At 39.3% G+C, this 23749-nt stretch overlaps 1 protein-coding gene across 3 annotated transcripts in view; it reads left to right on the forward strand.

Annotated features, from left to right (window-relative positions):
• Positions 1 to 413: 413 nt before the first annotated feature.
• Positions 414 to 23749, forward strand: part of RPS6KA6 (ribosomal protein S6 kinase A6) — a 188686-nt gene continuing 165350 nt past the window's right edge. For all 3 annotated transcript variants that reach the window (XM_044235804.1, XM_044235805.1, XM_044235806.1), the window contains exon 1: positions 414 to 518. In XM_044235804.1, coding sequence (XP_044091739.1) covers positions 441 to 518 — 78 coding nt within the window. In that variant the 5' untranslated portion in view covers positions 414 to 440. The remainder of the gene's footprint in view (positions 519 to 23749) is intronic.

The raw sequence follows: 23749 nt of genomic DNA on the forward strand, positions 1-23749 counted from the left end.
CAGGCTGGGGAATCTCCATTGACGTTCGGGTGACGCTCCAGTACTGCCGCCGCGGAGCAGGGAGGGGGGTTCCCAGCGTTGCACAGGTAACGCCGCCGCTGCCGCCATTTTGACGGAGCTGGGTACGCGGAGGGAGCCCTCGGAGACCGGGTCGGGGACGGAGGCAACATCGAACCACTGTCGCGCGGGCGGCAGTGTGAGCACCAGCCGTGCGGAGCCCTCCGCGCGGCAGCACAGTTTTCTTGTCTAAGGGGAGCAGATGCCCGCGGCGGCGATCCTCCTCTCCCAGCCGCTGAGGGCATCCTGCAGCCAGGGCAGCTGTTGCTGAAGGAGGCGCTGGGGGTTCCGCGGGTGGTGGCGGCGGCTGGCCAGCTCCAAGAACGGGATGCGCGGCTGCGCCAGTGGCTGGCAGCTCCTGCTCAAGTGCTCCTGAAGGGGAGATGCTACCGTTCTCGCCTCAGGACGAGCTCTGGAATCAAGAAATGGAGGTTTTCCGAGGCGGCGCGAGCAGCGGCGAGGTTAGTGCGGTGGCCAAGTGCTGGAGCCACTCCCCTCCTTCCCTCAGGACCCTGGCTGGAGGCTGGACAGAGAGGGTCATGGGGCTGACGGGCGGGGTGCCCAGACCAGCTCCCCGGAGGCTGTCGGGCGGCGAAGCACGCGCTGCCCCAACTGTGCTTTCGCTCGGGAGACAGCGGTCTGGGGCGTGGGGAGTCGGAGCCGCCTGGGCCCGGGCTCGGTCTCAGAAGGAGCTCCTGCCTCTCGGGCCACACTGGAACTGTGATATAAGTTCCTTCACTCTGAGACCTGAAGTGAGACAGGGGAACGCGCCAGGTGCTGCGTGGTGCTCAGCATATTCCTTTCTCTGCTGCGCCAGGTTTGCTCTCTTGGACCACTTTCGCGGACAGGGCTGACTCCAGCTAGCTGTTGAACCCGGGCGCTTTTGGAACCTAGCGCAACAAAAACACACCTAGGTGACAGTAACTCTGGGGACATTGGCTTATAGGGATGTGTGCTCCTTACTTAGTTTTCTAGTTTCTCCATGACATGTTGTGGGTTTTGTAACAACCCCAATGGAGATTAACTGGCGCCCAGGTTTCTTTGTTGACATTAAGGTGGTGTTCTGGGGTCCCCTCAATTCTACCACCCTCTTCCTCCTGTTCTTCTTTCCCCAACTGGTGTTCCCGCCCGCCCCCGTCGGTCGGTAAAAGAAAACACAGTAAACCCTAGCCCTTACAAGACGAATCTTTGGAAGACTTTGAGGTTCAACCAGAATATTTTGGTTCTCCTCTCTTCCCGCTCTTCTGAGATTGTTCTGGTTGGACTTAGGTCAGCTGTGCAGTGAAAACTTAGATGTGCACAGGTATTCTGTTTTTAGTGTTACTGCTGTTGTTGTTAGAAGCGGGCAACATTTAAACTCTAAAAATTAACCTTTTGGGAAAGTCAGATCCTTTTTTTGATAACTTAATGGATGGACAGCTTAAGAGCTTAAGAGGCCACAGTAGACCTCATAAAAAGTCTGAATGCCAAACTGGCGTTTTGAGGTAGGACTGGCAATCACAGACCTCCACCTCTCAAGATGCTAATTTGTGTTCAAGTACTTGCTCCATCTTTAAAAAAACATTCTTTTTTTCTTTTCAATGTTCAACTAAATTGGGGTTAAAATTCCATGCCAGGATAACATTTAATAAGAAATGTAATAGAAAAGATTCAGAAGGAGTCTAAAGTTGAATCCACTCCACTGTAGTAAATATTTTACTAGAAAACTAAGCAGTTCCAAAATGTATTTTAATATTCTACATCTCTAAAGAACAGGATAAGTGAAGAAAGCTAAATTTCTTCTTGGAATATAGGGATGTTTCATACTTGCAAGAATTTTCTAGCAAGACCATTCGGAGGGAGATGAATTTTATTCACATATGTAATTGGTTGACATGTAGTTTCATGTATCTGGTATATAAAAACAGTTACATGCTTGTATATAAGGATGGGGTGAGATATGGAGAGTCTTTTACATGCTTCCTATTTTATTATTTTTGTTAAATTTGAATGGAGAAATGTTTTGAATCATAATTACCACATAGGGTGTTTTATTGTTTGCAGTATATTTTAGGTATTAGAGAGATTTAATAATGTGTCTCTCTAACTCATCAATTCAGAAAAATACTCAAATGGAAATTCTTAAATCCTGTAAAACAAATGGTGACAGTTAATGTGGTGAACATGATATTGCTGCTGCCTTCGTCTGAAACAGTTATGATCAATGAGATTTGACTATGATGCGTCAAGTGACTTACTTAAAAATATTCTAGGTGAAAACTAAATACTACATCTGAACAGACCTGTTTTAACACGTAAAAGAGATTTTTTCTGTTATTAAGAAAACTTTTCACAGGAAGGAAATAGTTTTACTGCTCAGACTATATTTTTAAAGTTTTTTTAAAGGTTTATTTGAGAGAGAGATAGAGCGCACACTTGAGCACAAGCCACAACGGGGCAGAGCGAGCAAATCTCAAGTAGATTTCCTGCTGAGCACGGAGCGGCTTGGAGCTATCTTGTGACTCAGAGATCGTGACCTGAGCCACAACCAAGAGGCAGACATTCAACCAACTGAGCCACCCAGGCGCCCCCTCCCAGACTTACTTACTTTTTAAAAAAAATTTTTTTATTTTAATCCAACTCAATTAACATTTGGTATATTATTAATTTCATAGTTAGAATTTAGTGATTCATCATTGCATATAATAGTGTACCTTACGTCAACTGCCTTCCATTTTAATCGCCCATCACCCAGTTACCCCATCCCCTTATCCACCTCCCCTCCAGCAACCCTCAGTTTGTTTCCTATAGTTTAGAGTCTCTTATGGCTTGTCTCCCTGTGTGATTTCGTCTTATTTTACTTTCCCTTCCCTTCCCCTATGTTCATTTGTTTTGTTTCTTAAATTCCATATGTGAGTGAAATCATAGATTTGTCTTTCTCCAACTGACTTTTAATTATGTGTTTGTTGATATTGGCTTTGGAAATGTTAACACTTTGGCATGAACTTTGCAGCCCCAATCATGATAGTTTTTAGGACTAAGGATGTTATCATTGTAGAATATGGTTTTTGAACATGTGTTGGAATCCTTAAAGAAAATGTGAGTGAGAATGTGTTAACTTTAATGTCAAAGAAAGTAATTTCCATCAGTTTTTGTGTGTGTTGAATCCTGGTAAAATTAAAGATTACGTGCACTATTAAATACTATGGAGTCTTTTTCAGTATCTGTCTTTTACGTCTTGTTTCATGGGCAATTGTTAACCTCTGAAGTATCATTCAGAAGTATGAGGATTATTTGTTTGAGACTCTGAAAGTGCTTTCTCACAGTTACTGAGAGTTACATTTTTAGACCAAGACACAATAGGGAGTTAGAATGATACAGAGCCTTACCACTGTTTGTAAAATTGTCCTGTGGGAAATGTGTTGGAGGTTTGAAATAAGAACTAGCTTGGTTCCAGTGAGAGGTGGAAAATGGGCCTTAAAAGGGGAATATGAGTTCTTTTGGATACTGGGAAGAAGGTTCCTGGGGGCAGAAAATAAGATAAGCAAGAGGCTTTGGCTGTGAGAGCTCTTGCAGGAACTGTCTTGATTAGGTATACGAGGAATAGGGCCTTCAAAGAGCATCGCTCCACAGGAAGAAACGATTTTAGCTCTTGACTGGATTTTGTCAGGCTGAGGAAAGAGGTGTTACTTGAGATGTTACTGGGTATTGGGCATTCCTGGGTAAGGGTTATAAACAACAGCCTGATGTAGTAAAGTAAACTTCTTATGAGTTACTGCTCTGTGCCTTACAGTATACATTTGGTTGGTTGGTTCATTGCTTTTTGGTGAGAGAGTACTTGCTTCCTGAAGGAGGAATTGATTATAGTTTTCAAATTGCATGTTATAGCCCATCAATTTATATTGTAATTGGTACTTTTATTTGTTCATTTTTCTCCCAAATTTTTACTTAAATTTCAATTACTTAACATTCAGTGTAATATTAGTTTCAGGTATAGAATTTAGTGATTCAGCACTTACGTGCAACACCCTGCTCTCCTGCCAAGTGCCTTCCTTAATCCCCATCAGCTATTTAACCTATTGCTCCACCCATTGGCCCTCCGGTTTATTTTCAGTTATCAGTTTATTCTTAATAGTTAAGATTCTGTTTCTCGGTTTTCCTCTCCTTTTTACCCCCATATTTGTTTGTTTCTTAAATTCCACATATGAGTGAAATCATATGGCAGCTGACTGATTTCACTTAGCATAATACTCTTGGCTCCATCCTTGTCCTTCCAAATTCTTTTTATAGCTGATAAATTTTTTTTGGCTGATAAATATTTTTATAATGTTTAATATTTTATAATATTTTGTAGCTGATAAATATTATAATATATCTACATATATATGCATATATATATTATCCATTCATCATTCAGTGGATACTTGTGTTTCCATAATTTGGCTCCTGTAGATAATGCAGCTATAAACATCAAGATTCATGTATCACTTTGAATTAGTATTTTTGTATCCTTTGTGTAAATACCTAGTAGTATAATTGCTGAATCGTAGGGTAGTTCTATTTTTAAGTTTTTGAGGAGCCTCCATACTGTTTTCCAGACTGGCTGCACCACTTTGCATTCCAACCAGCAGTGTGAGAGGGCTCCCCTTTCTATGCAGCCTCACCAACATCTGTTGTTTCCCGTGTTGTTAATTTTAGCCATTCTGAGTGGTGTGAGGTCATAGCTCATTGTGGTTTTGATTTGTATTTCCCTGATGATCAGTGATGTTGAGCATCTTTTCAGGGTGTCTGTTGGCCATCTCTATGTCTTCTTTGCAAAAATGTCTATTTATAAAAAAAAAGTCTGTTCGTGTTTTCTGCTCATTTTTTAACTGGATTATTTTTTTTTGGTATTTAGGTTTATAAGTTCTTTTAAAAAAATATTTTTATTTATTTATTTGACAGAGAGAGAAATCACAAGAAGGCAGAGAGGCAGGCAGAGAGAGGGGGGAAGCAGGCTTCCTGCTGAGCAGAGAGACCAATGCAGGGGCTCTATCCCAGGACCCTGAGATCATGACCTGAGCTGAAGGCAGAGGCTTAACCCACTGAGCCACCCAGGCACCCTCAAGTTCTTTTTTATTTTTTAAAGATTTTATTTATTTATTTTACACAGAGAGAGAGATCACAAGTAGGCAGAGAGGCAGGCAGAGACAGTGGGGAAACAGGATCCCTGCAGAGCAGAGAGCCTGATGTGGGGCTCGATTCCAGGACCCTGAGACCATGACCTGAGCCAAAGTCAGAGGCTCAACCCATTGAGCCACCCAGGCGCCCCTATAAGTACTTTATATATTTTAGATACTAACCCTTTATCAGGTACACCATTTGCAGATATCTTCTCCCATTCCCTAGGTCGCCTTTTAGTTTTGTTGCTTATTTCCTTCACTGTGTAGGAGCTTTTTATTTTGATGACATCCCAATTGTTTTTTTTTCTTTTGTTTCCCTTGCCCCAGGAGACTTATTTAAGTAAGAAGTTACTACAGCTGATGTCAAAGAGATGACTGCCTGTGTTCTCCTCTAGGATTTGAGAGGTTGCCTGCCTCACAATTAGGTCTTTAATCCATTTTGAATTTATTTTTGTATGTGGTGGAAGTAAGTGGTACAGTTTCATTCTTCTGCATGTTGCCCAGTTTTTGCAACCCCATTTGTTGAAGAGACAGTCTTTTGACCATTAGATATTCTTCCCTGCTTTGTCAAAGATTAGTTGACTTTGTAGTTGTGGGTTCAGTTCGGGGTTTTCTATTTTGTCCCATTGATCTGTGTCTGTTTTTGTGCCAGTACCATACTGTCTTGATCCCTACAGCTTTGTCATATGACTTGAAGTCTGAAATTGTGATGCCTCCAGCTTTGCTTTCCTTTGTCAAGATTGCTTTGGCTATTCGGGGTCTTTTGGGGTTCCATACAAATTTTAGGATTGTTTATTCTCCCTCTTTGAAAAATGTTGGTATTTCAATAAAGATTATATTCAATGTGTAGATTCCTTTGCCTAGTATAGACATTTTACAGTGTTTGTTCTTCCAACCCATGAGCATGGAATGTTTTTCCATTTCTTTATGTCTTCTTCTGTCTTTATGTCTTTCTTTATGTCTTTCTTTCATCACTGTTTCATAGTTTTCAGAGTACAGGTCTTTTGCTTCTTTTGTTAGGTTTACTCCTGGCCATCTTAGGTTTTTGGTGCAATTGTGAGTGGGATTGATTTCTTGATTTCTCTTTCTGGTGCTTCATTATTGGTGTATAGAAATGCAACAATTTGCTGTATATTGGTTTTGTTTCCCGTGACTTCACTGAAGTCCTGTTTCCATTCTAGCAGTTTTTTTGTTGGAGTCTTTCAGGTTTTCTGTATAGAGTATGATGTCATCTGCAAGTAGTGAAATTTTGAATTCTTCTTTGCCAAGTGGGATGCTTTTTTATTTCTTTTTGTTGTCTGATTGCTGTGGCTAGGACTTTTAATAACATGTTAAATGACAGTGGTAAGAGTAGACATCCCTGTCTTGTTCCCGACCATAGAGGAAGAGCTCTCAGTTGTTCATATATGACCTTTATTATGTTATGTTCCCTCTACTCTGACTTTTTTGAGGTTTTTTATCATGAATGTATGTTGTATTTTATCAAATGCTTTTCCTGTACTATTGAAAGGATCATATGGTTCTTATTATTTCTTTTATTAATGTGGTGTCTCACATTAATTTATGAGTATTGAATGATCCTTGCAGTCCAGGAATAAATCCCACTTGATTGTGGTGAATAATTCTTTTAGTGTACTATTTATTTCAATTTGCTAGTATTTTTTGAGAATTTTGCAATCATTTTCATCAAGAATATTGGCCTGGAGTTTTTAGTGGAGTCTTTGGTTTAGGAATTAGGATAATGCCAGTCTCATAGAATGAATTTGGTAGTTTTCCTTCCATTTCTATTTTTTTGGGATAGCTTGAGAAGAATAGGTATTGATTCATTTAGCATTTGATAGAATATTCCTGTGAAGCCATCGAGTCCTGGATTTCTTTTTGCTGGGAGATTTTTGATGACTGATTCAATTTCTATGCTGGTTATTGGTCTGTTAAAGTTTTCTATTTCTTTCTGCTTCAGTTTTGGTAGTTTATATGTCTCTATGAAGTTAACCGTTTCTTCCACATTGTCCAATTTTGGCATATAATGCTTCATAATATTCCCTTGTAATTGTTTGTCTGTCTGTGGTGTTTCTTATTATTTTTCTTCTGTCAATTGTAATTTTATTTATTTGGTTCCTTTCTCTGTTCTTTTTTTATAAAGTCTGACTAGACATTTATCAATATTACTAATTTTTAAAAAGAACTAGCTCCTGATTTCTTTGATCTGTTTTATCGTTTTCTTAGTTGCTATATCATTTATTTCTGCTCTAATTTTTATTTCCCTCCTTCTGCTTGCTTTGGGCTTCATTCATTTTTCTTTTTCTAGCTCATTCCTGTGTAAGGTAAGGTTGTCTACTTGAGATTTTTCTTCTTTTTTGTTGTAGGCCTGTATTGCTATATGCTTCCCTCTTAAGGCTGTTTTTCCTGCATTCCGAAGGTTTTTGAACATTGCATTTTCATTTTCATTTGTTTCCATGTATTGTTGTTGTTTTTGTCATTGTTTTTTGATTTTCTGATTCATCCACTCATTCTTTAGTAGCATATTTTTTACCTCCGTGTATTTGTTGCCTTTCCAGATATTTTCTTGTGGTTGACTTCCAGGATCATAGTGTTGTGGTCAGAGAACATGCATGGTATTATCTCAAACATTTTTTTGAGGCCTGTTTTGTGACATAATATGTGATTTAGTCTGTAGAATGTCCCATGTACACTTTAAGAAAATGTATATTCTGCTGTTTTAGGATGAAATGTTCTGGATATATCTGTTAAGTACATCTGGTCTAGTGTGTCTTTCAAAGCCATTGTTTCCCTGTTGATTTTCTGCTTAGATGATTTGTTTATTGATGTAAGTAGAATGTTAAAGTTTTCTACTAATATATTATTATTATCAATGAGTTCCTTTAAGTGGTTGCTACTAATTATTTTATATATTTGAGTTACTCCCATGTTTGGGGCATAAATATTTTTAATTGTTAGTTCTTTTGGTTGGATAGTCCCCTTTATTATGATATAGTGCCTTTCTTCATCTTTAGTTATAGTCTTTGCTTTAAAATCTAGTTTGTCAGATAGAAGTATTATTACTCCAGCTTTCTTTTGACATCCATTTGCATAATAAATATTTTTCCATCTTCTTATTTTCAGTCTGCTGGTATCCTTAGATCTATAATGATTTTTTTGTAGGCAGCATATATATGTGTCTTGTTTTTTTCATCTGTTTTAATTGTTGATTTTGCTGGGCATTCTCTGTGTCTCCTGGATCTGGATATCTATTTTCTTTCCCAATTTAGGGAAGTTTTCTCTCTTTTTTTAAAATTTAATTTTTTTTTCAGTGTTCCAAGATTTGTTGTTTATGCACCACACCTAGTGCTCCATGCAATACATGCTCTCCATAATACCTATCACCAGGCTCAACCATCTCCCACCCACCTCCCCTCCAAAACCCTGTTTGTTTATCAGAGTCCAAAGTCTCTCATGCTTCATCTCCCCCTCCAATTTTCCCCAATTTACTTTTCCTTTCTCCTAATGTCCTCCATGTTATTCCTTAATGCTCTACAAGTAAGTGAAACCATATGATAATTGACTCTCTGCTTGACTCATTTCACTCAGTATAATCTCCGCCAGTCCCGTCCATGTTGATACAAAAGTTGGGTATTCATCCTCTCTGATGAAGGCATAATACTCCATACTTTGAAGGGCATCTTAGCTCTTTCCACAGTTTGGTGATTGTGGCCATTGCTGCTATGAACATTGGGGTACATATGGCCCTTCTTTTCACTACATCTGTATCTTTGGGGGTAAATATCCAGTAGTGCAACTGCAGGGTCATAGGGTAGTTCTATTTTTAATTTCTTAAGGAATGTCCACACTGTATTCCAAAGTGGCTGCACCAACTTGCATTCCCACCAATAGTGTAAGAGGGTTCCCCTTTCTCCACATCCTGTCCAGCACTTGTTTACTGCCTTGTTGATTTTGGCCATTCTAACTGGGGTAAGGTGGTATCTCAATGTGGTTTTGATTTGAATCTCCCTGATGACTAATGATGATGACCATTTTTTCATGAGTCTGTTAGCCATTTGTATGTCTTCTTTGGAGAAGTGTCTGTCCATGTCTTCTGCCCATTTTTTGACGTGATTATCTGTTTTTTTGAGTATTGAGTTTGAGGAGTTCTTTATAGATCTTTGATATTAGCCCTATTGTCTGTAATGTCATTTGTGAACAACTTCTACCATTCTGTGGGTTGCCTCCTTGTTTTGTTGACTATTTCCTTTGCTGTGCGGAAGCTTTTTATTTATTTTTTCAAGATTTTATTTATTTATTTGACAGACAGAGATCACAAGTAGGCAGAGAGGCATACAAGGGGGTGGGGAAGCAGGCTGCCTGCTGAACAGAGAGCCTGAGGGAGGGCTTGATCCCAGGACCCTGAGATTGTTATCTGAGCTGAAGGCAGAGGCTTAACCCACTGAGCCACCCAGGCAACCCAGAAGTTTTTTTTTTTTTTCCCAATTTATTTATTTTCAGAAAACAGTATTCATTATTCTTTCACCACACCCAGTGCTCCATGCAAGCCGTGCCCAACCCAGAAGGTTTTTATCTTGATGAAGTCCCCAAAATTTATTTTCTCTTTTGTTTCCTTTGTCTTTTGAGAAATGTCTTGAAAGAAGTTGCTGTGGCCGATGTCAAAGAGGTTACTGCCTATGTTCTCCTTTAGGATTTTGGTAGATTCCTGTCTCATGTTGAGGTCTTTTATCCATTTTGAGTTTATCTTTGTAAGAGAATGGTCAAGTTTCATTCTTCTATACATAGCTGTCCAATTTTCCCAGCACAGTTTATTGAAGAGACTTTTTTTCACTGTGCATTTTTTTCTGCTTTGTCGAAGATTATTTGACCATAGAGCTGAGGGTCCATATCTGGGATCACTACTCTCTTTCACTGGTCTATGTGTCTGTTTTTATGTCAGTACCATGCTGTCTTGGTGATCACAGCTTTGTAGTAAAGCTTGAAATCAGGTAACGTGATGCCCCCTGTTTTGTTTTTCTTTTTCAACATTTCCTTAGCAATTCGGGATCTTTTCTGATCCCATACAAATTTTAGGATTCTTTGCTTCATCACTTTGAAAAATGCCGGTGGAATTTGGTCAGGATGGCATTGAAAATATAGATTGCTCTGAGCAGTACAGACATTTTAACAGTGTTTATTTTTCTGATCCATGAGCATGGAATGCTCTTCCATCTTTTTGTGTCGTCTTCAATTTCTTTCATGAGTGTTCTGTAGTTCCTTGAGTACAGATCCTTTACCTCTTTGGTTAGGTTGATTCCCAGGTATCTTATGGTTCTTGGTGCTATAGTAAATGGAATGGATTCTCTAATTCCCTTTCTATATTTTCATTGTTAGTGTATAAGAAAGCTACTGATTTCCGTGCATTGATTTTGTATCCTGCCACATTACTGAATTGCTGTATGAGTTCTAGTAGTTTGGGGGTGGGGTCTTTTGGGTTTTCCATATAAAGTATCATAACATCTGCAAAGAGAGAGAGTTTGACTTCTTTGCCAATTTCAATACTTTTTACTTATTTTTGTTGTCTGATTGCTGTTGCTAGGACTTCTAGTACTATGTTGAACAACAGTGGTGAGAGTGGGCATCCTTGTCGTGTTCCTGATCTCAAAAGAACGGCTCTCAGCTTTTCCCCATTGAGAGTGATATTTGATGTGGGTTTTTCATAGATAGATTTTATGAAGTTGAGGAATGTTCCCTCTACCCCTACACTTTGAAGTGTTTTAATCAGGAACAATGTTATATCTTGTCAAATGCTTTATCTGCATCAATTGAGAGGACCATGTGGTTCTTCTCTCTTCTCTTACTGATTCATTCTATCACATTGATTGATTTGTGAATGTTGAACCACCCTTGCATCCCATGGATAAATCCCACCTGGTCATGGTCGATAATCTTTTTAATGTACTGTTGGATCCTATTAGCTAGGATGTTTTTGAGAATCTTGGCATCTATATTCATCTGGGATATTGGTCTGAAATTCTCCTTTTTGGTGGGGTCTTTGCCTGGTTTGGGGATCAGGGTAATGATGGCTTCATAGAAAGAGTCTGGAAGTTTTCCTTCTGTTTTTATTTTTGAAACAGCTTTAGGAGAATAGGTATTATTTCTTCTTTGAATTTTTGGTAGAATTCCCCAGGGAATTTGGCAGGTCCTGGACTCTTGTTTTTTGGGGTATTTTTGATCACTGCTTCAATCTCGTTACTAGATATTGGTCTATTCAGGTTGTCAGTTTCTTCTGTTTCAGTCTTGGAAGTTTATAGGTTTCCAGGAATGTATCTATTTCTTCTAGGTTGCTTAACTTATCGGTGGATAGCTGTTGATAATAATTTCTGATGATTGTTTCTGTTTCCATGGTGTTAGTCGTGATCTCTCCCCTTTCATTCATAATGTTATTAATTTGCATCCTCTCTCTTTTCTTTTGGATTTGTTTGCCCAGTGGTTGATTGATCTTATTGATTCTTTCAAAGAACCAGCTTCTAGTTTCGTTGATGTGTTCTACTATATCTCTAGTGTCTAACTCACTGATCTCTGCTCTAATCTTGATAATTTCCCTTCTTGTGTGTGAGGTTGGCTTAATTTGTTGTTGATTTTCCAGTTCTTTAAGGTGTAAAGAGTGCTGGTGTGTTTGGGATTTTTCAATTTTTTGGGTGCGGCTTGGATGGCTATGTATTTCCCCCTTAGTACTGCCTTTGCCATATCCCAGAGGTTTTGTACCAATGTGTCTTCATTCTCATTTAAGTTTAAGTTCTTCTTTGATTTCCTGTTTGACCCAAACATGCTTGCATAGGATGGTCTTTAGCTTCCAATTATTTGAATTTCTTCCAAACTTTTTCTTGTGGTTGATTTCCAGTTTCAAAGCATTGTGGTCTGAGAATATGCAGGGAATAATCTCAGTCTTTTGATCTTGGTTGAGCCCTGATTTGTGACCCAGTATGTGGTCTGTTCTGGAGAAAGTTCCATGTGCACTTGAGAATAATGAGTATTCTATTGTTTTAGGGTGGAATGTTCTGTATTTATCTATGAGGTCCATCTGGTCCAATGTGTCATTCAGTGCTTTTGTTTCTTTATTGACTTTATGCTTGGATGGTGTATTACTGAGAGCAACATGTTAATATTCCCTTCAGTTAATGTACTCATATCAATGTGACTCTATTTTGATTAACAGTTGGCTTATGTAGTTGCTTGCTCCCATATTGGGGGCATAAGTATTTACAATTGTTAGATCTTTTTAGTGGATAGATGTTTTATGAATGATGTAGTTTCCTTCTGTATCTCTGACTATAATCTTTAGCTTAAAATCTAATTTATCTGATAGGAGAATTGCTACCCCAGCTTTGTTTTTTGAGACCCGTTGGTATGGAAGTTGGTTCTCCATCCCTTCACTTTCAGTCTCGTTGTATCTTTAGGTTCCAAACCTGTCTCTTGTAGGCATCATATGGACAGGTCTTGTCATTTTATCCAAAATGCAACCCTGTGTATTTTATGGGAGGATATGGGCCATTCACATTGAGAGTGATTATTGAAAGATAAGTTTTATGGATAAGTGTTATTTGCCTGTGAAGTCTTATTTCTATAGATTGCCTCTTTAAATTTCTGTTCTATGTCACTCTTGGGTTCTTTCTTCTTTTATAGAACGCCCCCTCCTTATTATTTCTTGTAGTGCTGGCTTGGACCAAGTAATAGTGCCAGAACCTTGCGGGTCTTGGAAGCTCTTTATCTCTCCATCCATTCTGAATGTCAACCTTGCTGGATAAAGTATTCTTGGCTTCTTGGCTGCATGTTCTTCTCATTTAGTGCCCAGAATATGTCTTACCTGCTCTTTCTGGCTTGCCAAGTTTCTCTGGACAGGTATGCTGTTATTCTTTTTTTTTTTTTAAGAAGTATGCTGTTATTCTGATGGTCCTTTCTCTGTACACAAGGAATCTCTTCCCCTTAGCTGCCCTTAGGACCTCTTGTCTAAAATTATGATTTGTGAATTTCACAATTTATTGTCTTAGGTCTTTCTAGATTTGTTGATCTTGGGGAGTGTTTTTCTGCCTCTAGGACAGGAACACTTGTTCCAATCCCCAGATTAGGGCAAATTCTCATCCAGAATTTGTTCAGTTGTATCTTCTAGTTTTCTCCCTTTCTCCATCCACTCAGGGATCCCGGCAATTCTCACATTGGAGTATTTCATGGTGTCCTTTATTTCCATAATTCTGTTTTCATGGCTTCTAAGCTATTTTTTCCAGGCCTCCTCCTGATCCTTTATTTCTATTAGTTTGTTCTAGATCACTAATTTGATGTTCTCCCTCGGTTACCCTAGCTGTTAGAGTATTTAGATTAGATTGGATCTCATTAATAGCATTTTTAACCTCTGCCAGATTGACTCTTACTTCTGCTCTTAGAGATTCTATGTTGTCACTAACAGTTTTCTCCAATGTAGGCATTGCCCGTTTAATTGTTACTCTGAATTCCCTTTCTGACATATTGTTTATGTCCATATCCAGTAGTTCTGATGCAGAGGGTACAGTCTCTGAGTTTTTCCTTTTTTGGGTGTGCCTCCTCCTAGTCATTTTGGTGAGAAGTGGTTGATGGTATATATAGCTAAATATATCAACCACGATCTAGGCAAGGTGTACCGTGGAAGGATTCGGAGGAATCGGTAGTCACCACTAAGAAGAAAGAAAAAAGAAGAAAAGAGAATGAGAAAGGAAAACCGTGAACCCCACCAAAATGAGCCCCAAAAGTAAGATAAGGTACATAAACAAAAATGAAGAAACAAAAAGACCAACAAAAGTAAATGACAAGAAAAAAAAGAACTTAGCAAAAATGAACCTCATGAATAAGATTTATATAATACCAGAACAAAGCAAATTCACAGAAACACTGAGAGAAGAATAAGATGGGAGGGTGGTTATAAATCCTAGATATGGGCGAGGAAGGTTATTTCCGTTCTTCCTGGGTGTATCTTGTTAACTTTCTTAAAGGACTCAACTTTCCAGAGATGCAGGGAAATTAAAACTGGTATATATATAGGGGTAGTTTTGAGTAGGGAAAAAAGGATTACCTTGAAGCCTATATATTTATGTATATTTAAAAAAGGAGAAAAAGAAACACAGGATATGTATGAAAAAAGTTCAACTTAAAAAGTTATTATGGAATATGTTGTATTAAACCTCTAGTTATGGTAAATAGGTTAAAAAAATTAAAAGAACAAGAATCGTGAGAACAAATTAAAAAAAAGGAAAAGTTGTATCTATGAAATATACAGGTTTTAGAGCAATACTGGGAGCTTAATATATTGTTTTCCCCTGTCGTTGTGGGTTTACAGTTTTATGGGGACCCTGTGCTATTTGTCTTCCTGTTCTTTTGGCTTCTCTTCTGAGGGAGGGGTCCGCTATATTGTTTTCCCATCAATCTTGCTTAGGTTCAGTGGCCCTGAGGGCTATCAAGGGGCTGGGCTCTGTGGAAACCGGTTTTACAGGTTTTTGTTCTCTGGAGGGTTTTGTTCTTAGGCGGCTTTTTGCGACTTTTTGTAGGTTTAGTGCAAAGTCAAGTGTCTGTACCTAGACCTCTGCCTCAGAGAGAAGCCTCAGATTGTTCCCCTCTGGGTGGTCCAGAACACACAGACGAGTCCCTCTGCCACCTCCGCTGAATACTGCAACCTCTCCCAGTCGATGTGCACCCCCTGCCACCATCTCAGTGGTCACCTGAGTCCCCTGCTTGTCTCTGAACCCTTGTGCCACTAAAACCATGAGCGATACTGGTCCAGGGTTCCTGCTTTCATTGGCTGCCTTTGCCGAGACTGCTGTCTGGAGTCCAGGTTTATGCAGGGTGTGCTCAGACCCCACATTCTCGCAGGTCTCAGCTGAGGGACTCGGACCAGAGACAGCACTGGGTTCTCTGAGGCGCGGGCTGGGAGCACTCAGACCCCTCAGTCAGTCGCGGAAGGCTGCAGTCCTAGAGACTGCTGGCGGGCACCCATACCAGGTTCTCTCAGGTGTGGCAGGTGTGCGCCCAGCCAGAGTGGTGGTGCAAGTGTAAGACCCGCGGATCCCCTTACCCAAGAATTCAACACTGCCACAGGATGCAAACAGCAAGAGGTTCTTTATTGTAGCGCAGGCGCCTGCGGGTGGTCAGCAGCTCCTGCTAGCTGAGCACACCAGGCTGGGGTGGTGCAGGATTTTTATAGACAGATACAAACAAGTTTTGGATGGGGCAGAGTTGATTGGCTGACAACTTGAACATTCGAAAAAGGCATACTTGGTGTTTGCGGATTGGCTTTGGAGGACCCGCGCGCGAAGAAAAAGGCGGGAAGGGGGAGTGAGTAGGGGGAGTTGGACCTTATTACTCAGCAGAGAAGCATCCTGCCTACTTGACTATGCGGCCCCCTGCCTCCTGCCTATGCCTCGGCTATTAGCAGAAGGTATCTTGTTCAAACAGGAGACCAGTATCACCCCCTAAAAGCCAAGCGGTTACAGAAATGCAAAAGAGCAGTTAATTAGTTAACTGGGGGAAGGGTCTTTCATTCCCCCCTTTTTCTTTATCATGGATTAATCCTATATCCATTCGCTCTGGTCCTGTCTGAGAGAGGACAAAGGGGGTGATGTTAGTCTCTAAGGAATTTTTGGAAGCAAGGTCTGCAGGACCTTGAGGGGCCAGCTATTGTTGGGAGAAAGGTTATTTATTACTAGTAATAAAAATCTTCTTGTGAGACCTTTTAGATGTGTATCAATGGGCCATATGCTTGGGAATGATTCTCGACACTATCTTGGAGATCTAGAGACAAAGCTTCACATTTCTCCTATCAAGTGTCCTTGTTAGTGAGATTTGGGTTTAGAAGAAATTTAACTTTATTTACTTTTCTTTTTACCTCCGCCTCCTTTGGTTTCTTATGGAGGGGAGGGTGACGTTAGGGCTTGAGGAACTGAGTTATGTGTCCTTGGAAATTGGGCTATTGATAAGGTAACTTCTTTGTTGTAAATCTCAAGGACATTTGCAAACAAAGGGAGACTCCTGCCTTACAAGACTGTGATCTCTGTAATATAAACATTTGTTCTTCTTTCAGGGCAGTCAGGGGTGCCTGTGAAATGTCATACATATTACCAAGGGGAGTGGGTGGAGAGGGGGTGCAAGGCGCCAGCCCTTGCTTCGTTCTCAGCCAGCCTCCTACTCCCTCATCACAAGCAGCAGAAAGGCTTGGACTCAGAAACTAGGACCTGGAGGCTCCACTGCACTCTGTCTGGCATGTGTGGTCACCAGCAGTGACCATCCTGCAACTGTGGGCTTAGTCCCGTGCTCATGACTGCCTAATTCCACCAGTTGCCCCTTAAGATCTTTTGCTTTTTTTGAGTGCTTTTAACCAGACTCCATGTTAACGCTGGTCCCCCGTACCCCAGTCACAGGGCACTTGTATTGGCGTATTACTTTCCAATGGGTCGCTTCTGGTGGCTCCCTCCACCTTCTGTTTATCCTCCAATATCAGTCCAAGCATTCTCACTCCACTTTACCTGTCCACTGGAGTCTTCTGTCCCTGTAGAGATCCAGCAGTGTATAATCCTACATCTCAGGCTGATTTCCTGGTTGTGATGTGAGTGTTCTGGTAGATTATTAGCTCACTTCAGGGGACTGGTTGAAACAGGGTTTCCTACTTCTCTGCCGTCTTGTTTCTCTTCTCCCCATGCTAGGGAGGTTTTCAGCCATTATTTCCTGAAATAAATTTCCTGTCCTTTTTTTTTTTTCTTCTCTTCTTCCAGGACTCCTGTTCATGGAGTCATAATTCCATAATTCTCATATTCCATAATTCTCTCTTTTATTCAGCTTCATTTTTTTCCTTCTCTTTTCCTTTCTTTTTTTCCTTTCTAATCACTTATTTACTCCTTTGCTGCTTCTTTGTGTTCTCTTCATCTAGTCTGTTTTAGATCTCAGTTACTGAATTTTTCATTTCTGGCTGTTTTTTTAAATTTTTTTTTAAATATCTGCAGAAGGACCTCCCTAAAGTCTATCATCCTTTTCTCAAGCCCAGCAAGTATCCTTATGATTGTTGTTTTAAATCCTCCATCAGGCATGTTATCTAAACATCTGTTTCACTTAGATCTTTTGCCATGACCTTATCTTGTTCTCTCATTTGGGATAAGTCTTTCCATTTGCCTCTTTGTCTGAATCTCTGTCTTCTCTGTGTTAGAAAAGCCTGTTATGTTTCCTGATCCTGAGAGTAATGTTTTTATGCAGAAGAGTTCATATTGTGTCCAGGGTCTGGTGCTTCAGGGATTGTCGTATGTGTGTGCTGTATGTGCTCTGCTGGTATGTTTTGGCTGCTCTTTCATTACTGTCTGCAGAGGCTCTCCTTGCCTGCAGTAGGCAGTGTTTGGTCCTTGGTCCATGTGTGTTGAGTTTTAACTAGGTGTGTTCTGGTCTGCTTGATAAATGAGTCCTGATGCTACTTCTTCTAGTAATGAAGCCTTGCAAATCTCTCTGGTTGGGAGAGGAGGTGGTATGGGCAGGGATTTCTGCTGGTCTTCTGGAGAAGAGGCCCACTGCACTGGGATAGAGGCAAACTTGACCTTAACGGTCCGTACCAGCAGAGTACAGGGGTGTGGAACCTGGTGTAAACAAGTTAGACCACGGGTATTGGCTCTGTGGTACAAAAGATGGTCCTCTGTTTATGCTGAGGAGTGGTGGAAGGAAATGGTGTCATCCAGCTCCTTTGTTCCTGGAGCGGGGTCTCTGTGCTTGCTGCTTTCAGGAAATCACCCCAGGAGGAGCAAATATTCTCCCTGCTGTGTGTCCCATGTACCCCTGCAGATCGCTGCCTGCATGCTGTCTGTTTTGGGGCTGTTTTACTGCCTTCTTCCCAGAAGGAGTAGATACTTTAGGTTCTATCCCAGCCAACCCTAGGGACTTTCAGAACTCCAGGTTCTAGGGGGATGATGTCATCAGTAGTCTGTGTCAGCCCTCTGGGCGTGTTTCATTGTGCTGGGATTGAGAGAGGCTTGACCTGCAAGTGCGGTTGTGCCAGAGCACAGGGATGTGGGACCCAGAGTAAGCATGCTACGTGGTTAGGGTGGGGGCCCAACTGCCCTCGGCAGGTGGCTCTGTGTTTATGCTGTTTATGTTTATGCTCTCTGTGGCAGAGGAAGATGGAGAGGCATGTCTGTGAATGCTATCTTTCATGGAGGAGCTCCTAGAAGAGCTGATAATCTCCCCAATGTATGACCCAGGCAGTTCCTCAGCTCACTCTTTCCACTCTGTCTTCTCCCAGGGTTGTTTGTCTGCCTCTCTCCAGGAGGAACATAGCATCTTCAGGGCTTTATCCTAGACTAGACTGCTGACCTTTAAAACTAGTCTTCAAGTCCTGCTGGTTGCAAAAACTCATGAACATCAGCTCTTCTCATTTTTCCAGCCAGTGGCTTTAGGGAAGTGTTATCTTTATGAGTTCCACTGTATGTTCCACCCTTTCTCTCATCTTTCTCTGGTATCATGGTTCCCTCCCCTACACAACATCAGCAATCCATTTCTCCCATAAACCATGTCTTCTCACTTCCTATCTTCTTCTTTGATGTGGCTTCTTCTCTCCCTTCCATTGTAGAGTTCTGTCATTCTTCAGGTTGTTTTTCTGGGATATTCAGAATGACCTGATAGTCATTTAGTTGTGTTCTAGGGAGGAGACAAACCTAGGGTCCTTTTACTATGCCACCATCTTCATTTTTGCAATTGGTACTTTTATATTATTTCTTTAGCCTAAACACTGCCTTTGTTTAAAGAAGTTAATTTTGAGAGTAATAAAGTTTGCTGATAAAAAACAGTTTGGGATTAAAGGCAAAGACTTGAAATATTTAACCAGAATGTCAAATATATGGCAGATTAGGAAAAAGGGCTAGTTTTAATTTAATGAGACCCTATAGTAATAGAGGAAAGAACATGGGATTTGGAGGTTTATTAATCTGGGTTCCAGTCTCCCCTTCAAGTCATACTAGGTATGTGACCCAATGCAAGTTACCTAACTTCCTCGAGGCTAAGTTTCTTCATCTGTAAATGGGGAAAAAAAATCCTCAAGTATTGTTATGTAAACAAATTTATTCATTACAGGGCTTAATACAGTTATCAAGGTGCTTTGAAAACAAAACAAAATGAAACTGTATCAGTACAAAAAAAACGAGGGCATATGTCTTTCACGATGCAGTTGTTTTATAGAAGGGTGGAAATAAATTCATTATTATTTCAGCTCAACCAGCAAATTTTGTTTTTAGTTTTTATAGCAGTATGATGCGTAAATAATTAGCCTTTGATGCTTTGGGTTTTTTGTTCAGATGAGGGTGTACAGGATAGCAACAGAAATGTGTCTAGCTTAATTTCTTGGACAAGATAGTCTGTTTAATTACAAAATTCTGGGAGTTCTTTTATAGATAGTGAATACAATTTAACTGGAAAGGATATAATTGTCTCATCACATTAACCATGACTATTTTCGTTAAAAAAAAAAAAAACTTAAAGTTAACAGAATAAATAAGAGGTGCTTTGCATGTAGTAGTTCTCTAGTATATAGTAGATTCTTCTCTTTTCCCATAGTCGTCGTAATTTCCCTTTCCCTGCCCTTAGACTGAATTATTGTCACCTATGTCAAAACCTTGGGATTTAGATAGCGGCGGTCATAGCCCCCAGCTTATGAGCAGTGTTTTTAAGACTTCCTATATCTGAGCATTTCATTGAAGTATAGTAATCATATTTGCAACCACAGATAGGGTGATTCAGGGATAAAATATGAAGTTAGGAGCACTATGAAGAATAAGAAACAATTTCATTTGCTGTAACTGGCTTTTGAAGTGTGTCATCAACATTTACTTTTTACTTTTTTTTTTTTCCTTTCAGAACTTTTTCCATGGTAGGAATTGGTTCAGCTTATCAAGTGTTTGTAGGTTACAAGGCAGTGCAGTACATAGTACTGTAATATGAAATGTCTAAAGACATACCACCCTGAGTCTCAGCCTACTCCCATGGGTTTACATGTAGGTAGGCAAGATATACGTGTGTGGAAATTCATTCTATGAGTCACAAGACCATCAACAATGAGGTGGTTGTGGTAGTAGTTTAGGGGTAGATCTGGCAATACCTTGTTAAAGAGGTGGAATTTGAACAGGGCATTAGAGACTGGATAATATTTTCCAGACAGATGAAAAGAATATATTTCTGGTAGATGGGGTCAATATAAGCAAACACATGGAAGCATTCTTGGGAGGAATGAAAAATCTAATATTGCTAGCATATAAGTCTATGATACAAGAGTGAAGACATAGTATGAAGTGAGGTAGGGAATGTACTGAAGGTAGTCTTGTGTGGGACTTTTGAAGCTAGTTTAAGGGTTCAGTGCTAATTTATAAAGGGGAGCTACTAAAGGTTGTCGAGGCCATGAGTAATATGACCAGATCTATGCTTTGAGAAATAAGTGATGTCAGAGTGGAGGATGGGTTAGAGTGGAGGAGAGACTGAAAGTGGAGAATACCAGCTAGGAAGCTATTGTATTAGTGGAAATAGTAGTGAGATTTTAAAACTAGGGCAAAAGGGGAAGAAAAGAGAGGACTGATGGGCTAGAACTTGCAGAGATAAACTAATTAGAATTTAGCAACTGATTAGAAGTAAGAGGGAAGAATAAAATGACAGGTATTCGGAGTGTTTTGATAGGACTTAATTTAACAGACATTTTATGCATGCCAGCCAATCTAAGTATCTGTGTTAGCCACTGAACTAATACCAAGATAAGTAGATCTTTGCAGCATAAGAAGATAGCTAGATGAACTTTTTCCTCTCTTGAGGAGAATATTGTCTTGAACAAGAGAAAACCACTCTTTCTTAGTGTGCTTAAGATTTTTATTACCACAGGAAAATTTATTAATTACTTACCAAAGGAGGGGGGACCTTTTCATGCTTTCAAAATGATCCTTGGACCTGTAATTCTTGCTTCATCAATATTCATTTTCAGTAGTCGGCAGCCCCTGAGTGCAGAGGGCTGTTCTGAAAATAGTGGTCATTGCTGCTTTCTGGGATGTAGAAAAGAGAATAAGGACATCTTTATTTCTTACAGGCTTTCACCAGGTTTATTTGGAATAGGAAGGGGAAGGGGCCAAAACCGTCTTGCTTGCTCCACCACAGGTACCTTCCCAGTTGACTCCAAAGCTGTTTTCCTTTAAACCAGTCTGGTCTGGAAATATTCCAGTTAGTTCCTTCAGGAAAGGACCTTTTACTTCCTTACCTAGGCCTAACTTGGTGTGTTGCTATTGTGGACCATATTGTTGTTTCAGTACCACCCCTCTTTATAGTCTCCTTGATCTATAATTTTGAGAAGGAAACAGAAGATTTTTTCCCTTCCTGAAAATTTCTTTATTGGTGGATGCTGTCATTGTCTTTAGCAGCAGTTCTGAAGATCTGGTAAGCAGTTGGAGTATAGAGGTAAGTCTTTTAGTACTTTGTCAGAATTTGTTATATAATGTTTACACATATATGTTATTTTCAAATATTATTTACTATTCTTACTGCTAGTTTTCTTTGTGTATTTTGTTTTCTTCTGGTTTGTTTTTAGGTGAGAATTATCAAAGGAGTTGGAAGGGGGAGAGACTTAGAGCTAAACTTAATGGGGTTTTTGTAAATAATAGAAATGTTTTCTGAATTGCCCTGGAAGCATTCTATGTAACTGATTTTGCTGCTAGATTTCAACTTGTATCTATACATAGGTTCTGCTGTGTGTGTGTGTGTATGTGTGTTGGTGTATGTGCATGTGCATGCACAAGTGAGAGAATTTTACTTATACCTTACTTCATTTCACAAAATTTTTGAGATGGTTTATAGGAAATATTATCCAATAACAAAACTATTTTGATATTCAGGATAAGGAAAAACATAAAGTGAGAGATGTATGGAAAGGATAGAGAATGGGGTTGGAGAGTGAAATAGAAGACAGGTAAACAGGCTGTAAATATAGTTAATATAGTTAACTTAAAATATAATTGAATTGCAAATTTGGCTTTGAGTTTCCCTGGGGTTGTAGTACTCAACTCTTACTGTATGCCATATATACCTGGGAATTTTAAAACCATTGTCCATGCTAGTGGCTCAGAGAGACTGGTATTTTACTGATCTGGTGGGGGCCTGGGCATCATTCCCCAGATGATTATGGTGTACAGCCAAGGATAAAGAACCAAAGTAAAAAGAGAAATAGTCATATAGTTCTCATTATCCAACAACAACGACGATAAGCAATATCGGTTAAAAGCTAGCAGTTAGCGCTAACATAAATTTTCCATGAAACCTTTCCTTAGACCTATTTTCTAAATGTATATTGAGGAAAAATAAAGCTATTAATTAAAAAAAATTTTTTTCCATGAATTTTAAGGCTTTTCTGTACGTTTCATTTTGTTGTTTTAAGATATGGCTGGCGTATTGGGAATATTTTATCTGTCTTGTATGCTCTTGCTGTGTAGTTTTGAGGAACATGCTTTCCCACAGAGTAAAAACAAAATACAAGTGTCCTAGCTGATTTTTTAAATTGCTTAGCCTTGATGTGGAGGTTAAGTGATCTGTATACCTTATTAGCAGGTAAATCAGAAGATACTGACTCTTTTTTTAATAAAATATCCCAGTAAATATTCTATAAATATTCTATAGGCCTTTGATATTCAGACGCCTTGGATAATTATTCTTAACTATAGGATTTATTTGCCTCTCCTATAAAGTGGTTGGAAACAGACTTTAAGAGGAAATATAGCAATTCTAACACCTAAATGCAATTTTTTTAACCTGAAAAGACATTGAAATCCATTCCATCTTAAATGTTTTTAAACTTAATAGAGAAAAATATGACATTTATTGAACATGTACTATATCTTCAGTTTTATTCACTCTTCAAAATAGCTTTGTAAGAAAAAGGGTGTCTTTTTAACAGATAAGAAAAATACATACAAATTAATGGGAGGCATATTTGGAATTTGAATGTAGATCATTTTAATAGTTTTATACCCTTTTATCTATGCATTGTTGTCTTTCCCCACCATAAAGACAATATTAAAGATAAGGAGAGGATATAGATAAATTGTTGGTCATCATATCAGATTGGTAAATCAGATCTGATTTAATAACCATATCTACTCAAAATTATATAGGACCTACAATATCTAAAACAATTTTGAAAATAAAGACTAAAATGCAAGAAATCACTCTATATGGGATTTTAAGTAAACCTTAAATTTTAAATTTTAAATTTTAAATTTTAAATTTTAAAATTTAAAATCCAAAAGACTCCACTCCAACCAATTTTAAGTAAACCTTAAAATCCCATATAGGATTTTACTGTATTACTGCAATTAATTAAGACAGTGTGAGATTGATGAAAGTATAGATGCATAGATCGATAGAACAAAATAGGGAACCCAGAAATAGGTCCACACAAATATGCTTAACTGAAATTGGAGAAAATTATAGAAACAAATAAAGGTCTTCAGTTTCCTCACATATAAGATGGAAAGTAATGTATTTCTGATTATTTTGAG

Source organism: Neovison vison, chromosome X (assembly GCF_020171115.1).
Source record: "Neovison vison isolate M4711 chromosome X, ASM_NN_V1, whole genome shotgun sequence".
Classification (NCBI taxonomy): Eukaryota; Metazoa; Chordata; class Mammalia; order Carnivora; family Mustelidae; genus Neogale; species Neogale vison.